We start from the raw sequence: 3,851 nt of genomic DNA, 5'->3' as shown, positions 1-3,851 counted from the left end.
ATGATGAACCGAAACTCAGCGAATACTTGCCTCCTCACAGACATGATAAATATATCTAATAGAATGTTTTAAATACTTTGAAACGAAATAATTCAAATTGAAAACAAAAACACTTTAATTATGTAGGCTAATCCGTAAAGATGTATTTCTCTCTAAAGGCTCGCATCCTGAGGAGATGGCGAGTCAGGATCGTCAACTTCATCTTGTGACACTGACTCAGATAATACTAATTCATTAATAAATAATTCAAATATCTCCTTAGTATTTTATTTATTTATTTATTGTTTATTTGTTTGTTTTTGTTTTTTGGGCTTCTGTGGCAAGATAAGATTAACGTCATAATCTTTTAAGAATAAAGTCAAAATTACGATAATAAATTTCTCTCTAAAGGCTCGCATCCTGAGGAGATGGCGAGTCAGGATCGTCAACTTCATCTTGTGACACTGACTCAGAAAATACTAGTTCATTAATAAATAATTCAAATATCTCCTTAGTATTTTATTTATTTATTTATTTTTTGTTTGTTTTTGTTTTTTGGGCTTCTGTGCCAAGAGTGTGTTTGCATGCAGTACAAATAGCCTACGGCGGAATTTTAGTACCATGTTGAAAAATAAGATTAACATCATAATATTTTAAGAATGAAGTCAAAATTACGATAATAAAATCAGGTTATAGGCCTATTGCGTGAAGTTAATGTGAGAATTCCACCTATACTCCACCAAAAAATTAATAAAATAAAATTAATAAATAAATAAAATAAAATAAAAAGTCTGTGGCATCCAACCTGTCGTTCTTCATATTAAGAGAAACAGCAATAAAAGGTATATAAAAAAACAGCAATAAAAGGTAGGCTTATTGAAACGGCTGAAAACACATCTCTTTCATCTTCATTTGCCCCTCTAACTCTAGCACTCTCTATTCTAATGCTACTTCTAATTTTATCTGCTCGTTTTTTTTAATTAAAAAACTTGACCCTCTACCATTTGCACTCTCTATTCTATTTCTATTCTAATGGCCAATCCATCATTTTTGGGGGGATTTTTTATTTATTTATTTATTTATTTATTAATAAGTATCGGTTCAGGTACCGCTTAGGCACCGGAACCGTTTTAAAAGTATCGATTTGGCACCGGTATCGAAAAAAAGAAAAACGATACCCAACCCTACTTATTGACGTTTTTTGAAACTCTAATTGATCGATTTCATGAAACATGCGTTTGTATTAAATTGTTCTGATTTTTTCAACATGCATTCAAATATTTATTCATGTTTATTTCGTGCTGCAAATATTAAAGAGGAAAATATTGATTCACATGCTGCTTGAACTGAGACGAATATAGTTATCTCACTACAAATTTATAAGCGTAAAAACACATTTATTGTTTGTAGTATTGTATTATAAAGTTGACAGAAGGCTGACACTTTGTGTTTTAATATAAGTAACAAAGCACAAAGCTTATTGCGATTATTGGGTGGCTTGCGTGCTACAAATGATGAATGGACTTGAAAACGTTAAATATTATTTCCAAGCATTTATACCGTAAATAAAACAGCTTGTGAATACATGTAACGTTAATCACTTCAGAAAAATCAACAATAAGTTAACCAAGTTGGAGCCAATAACGTTTGGGGGGGCTCATACAAATTTTTTTGCATATGGGCCCGGGGCTGACTTTGTACGCCACTGATTCTTCATATATATACACTGCCGTTCAGAAGTTTGGGATCAGTAAGACTTGTAATGTTTTTTAAAGAAGTCTCTTATGCTCATCAAGGCTGCATTTATTTGATCAAAAATACAGAAAAAAACAGTAATCTTGCAAAATTTTATTACAATATAAAATTATGGTTTCTATTTTAATATCCTTTAAAATATAAATTTATTTCTCTGATGCAAAGCTGAATTTCCAACAGCCATTACTCCAGTATAAAGTGTCACATGATAATACAACAGTATATTAGAATGATTTCTGAAGGATCATGTGACACTGAAGACATTAAACACATTATTTTACATCATAATAATAAAACACACAAAAAAACATTATTTTACATCATAATATTTCACAATATTACATTTTTTTCCTGTATTTTTTATCAAATAAATGCAGCCTTAATGAGCATAAGAAACTCCTTTAAAAAAACATAAAAAAATTATTCTGATCCCAAACGTTTGACCGGTAGTATATCAAACCACAATTTATTCAGACACCTTCAACATTTCACACATTATCACAGTTTATTCGCTATAGTTTAGAAAATGGTAATACAATATGACAAGAATTCAGAGTTAAAATGTGTCAGAACAAATTCATCTTGATAATGTCAGATAACAATTCAGCAAAACATGGTCAGGTCAAAGTGTCTGAATAATTTATGGTCCCAAATTTTTATACTGTATGAAAATCTTTGGGCCACACACACACACACATAAATATATAAATAAATATACCTGCTATGTTCAGCAGTATGACTCCTGCAACACATACAGCTAAACGCAGCATCATCATCATCATGCTCTTGTTTCCTTCACAGCAGAAGTGTAATGGCAGGGCAAGCAAATAATCTTTAGTAGAGCTTTATATATACGAGTTTATCTGTGACACATTGTTTTTACTGCTATCCTGTAAGTAATTCAAGTACACACCTAGCTATAAAAAAAATTAAACACTGCTTCCAGTATCCAGAATGCCACTTACTGGCATTAATTCATCACTTGATACATTCAGTTTCAAACACATGGCCATCCCATGTGACTGCTTAGCACAAAGTGTATAAAGGAGACAGGAGTTGTCACACATTTTACTTTAGTGAATGTTTCGCAGGTGTAGAATTATTTTTGAAACACCCTACGCCGTAGCCTGACGTGCACCTCTCCAAAAATCTAACAGCACGTCAATTCTATGCGGACCGCAAACGCTGTGATTGGTCTGCTAGAACCCCTCCCTCCGTATGTACTTGAGTTTTGTGTGTGTTTATGTACACTTTAATATATTTTAATGTTACACCTTCTTATATAAAATAAAACAAAGCAAAGAACAAGTGTCTTATCATTTATTATACTACATAGCATTATACATCAGTAGTTGTCCGCAACAAACAATGTTGATCTGCCGTGGTACAAGTCCTTGTGGAGATTGAAAGAATGCCATCTTCTCCTGTTCCGTTGTTGTCTCCTTTTTGTAGTTTTAAATAATAATTTAATGATTTGATATTTATTTGCCGCCGTCACGGCTATAATGCTTCTCCGACGAGCCGATTCTTCTTCGGCTTTTGCCGTGGTACTGCAGGTTACACCAGCAACATGCCCGTGGACACTGCAGACTTGCATGTGTACTGCACGATGACGCGGACAACGACGCAGAAGTATAAATGAAAACTGACGCATAGCCTACAGCGTAAAGGCTACAGCGTAGGTCCGACACAGAAGTATAAATCAGCCTTAAGGGAGCACTGAGGACTTATAAGCAAAGCCCAAACAAAGGGAACTAATGAGATGATTAATACAACACAGGTGATCTGAATAAATGATGATTAACTAAATGAGAACAGGAACTGAACCAAATAAGGGCAGACAGGAACTAAACAGAAACACACACGTGACAGATATCGCCCCCCTCCCAGAAGGCGCGTCCCGCGCCGTAACAGTACCATCGGGGAGGGGGGGCGGGCGCCCTAGAGGCTGGTACAGGGTGGAGACCAGGAGAGCCTCCAGGGCGGATCAGGGAGTTCAGGGGGCCATGGCGGAGCAGACAGTTCGGGAAGCCATGGCGGATCAGGGAGTTCGGGGAGCCATGGCGGAGCTGGCAGCTCAGGGGCCCATGGCGGATCAGGGGACACAGGAGGCCATG

The 3,851-nt window shown here is 35.7% G+C and overlaps 1 protein-coding gene across 1 annotated transcript in view; it reads right to left on the bottom strand.

The window, feature by feature from the left end:
- The window catches only part of LOC107678887 (trypsin II-P29-like), a 9,762-nt gene extending 7,255 nt beyond the window's left edge, over nt 1-2,507 (bottom strand). The window contains exon 1 of the mRNA XM_016474310.1: nt 2,453-2,507. Coding sequence (XP_016329796.1) covers nt 2,453-2,507 — 55 coding nt within the window. The remainder of the gene's footprint in view (nt 1-2,452) is intronic.
- Nucleotides 2,508-3,851: the final 1,344 nt, after the last annotated feature.

This window comes from Sinocyclocheilus anshuiensis, unplaced genomic scaffold, assembly GCF_001515605.1.
Source record: "Sinocyclocheilus anshuiensis isolate Anshui unplaced genomic scaffold, SAMN03320099.WGS_v1.1 scaffold1800, whole genome shotgun sequence".
NCBI lineage: Eukaryota > Metazoa > Chordata > Actinopteri > Cypriniformes > Cyprinidae > Sinocyclocheilus > Sinocyclocheilus anshuiensis.
Note: the sequence above shows the minus strand (reverse complement) of the source record. Positions and strands in the feature narration are given on the sequence as shown.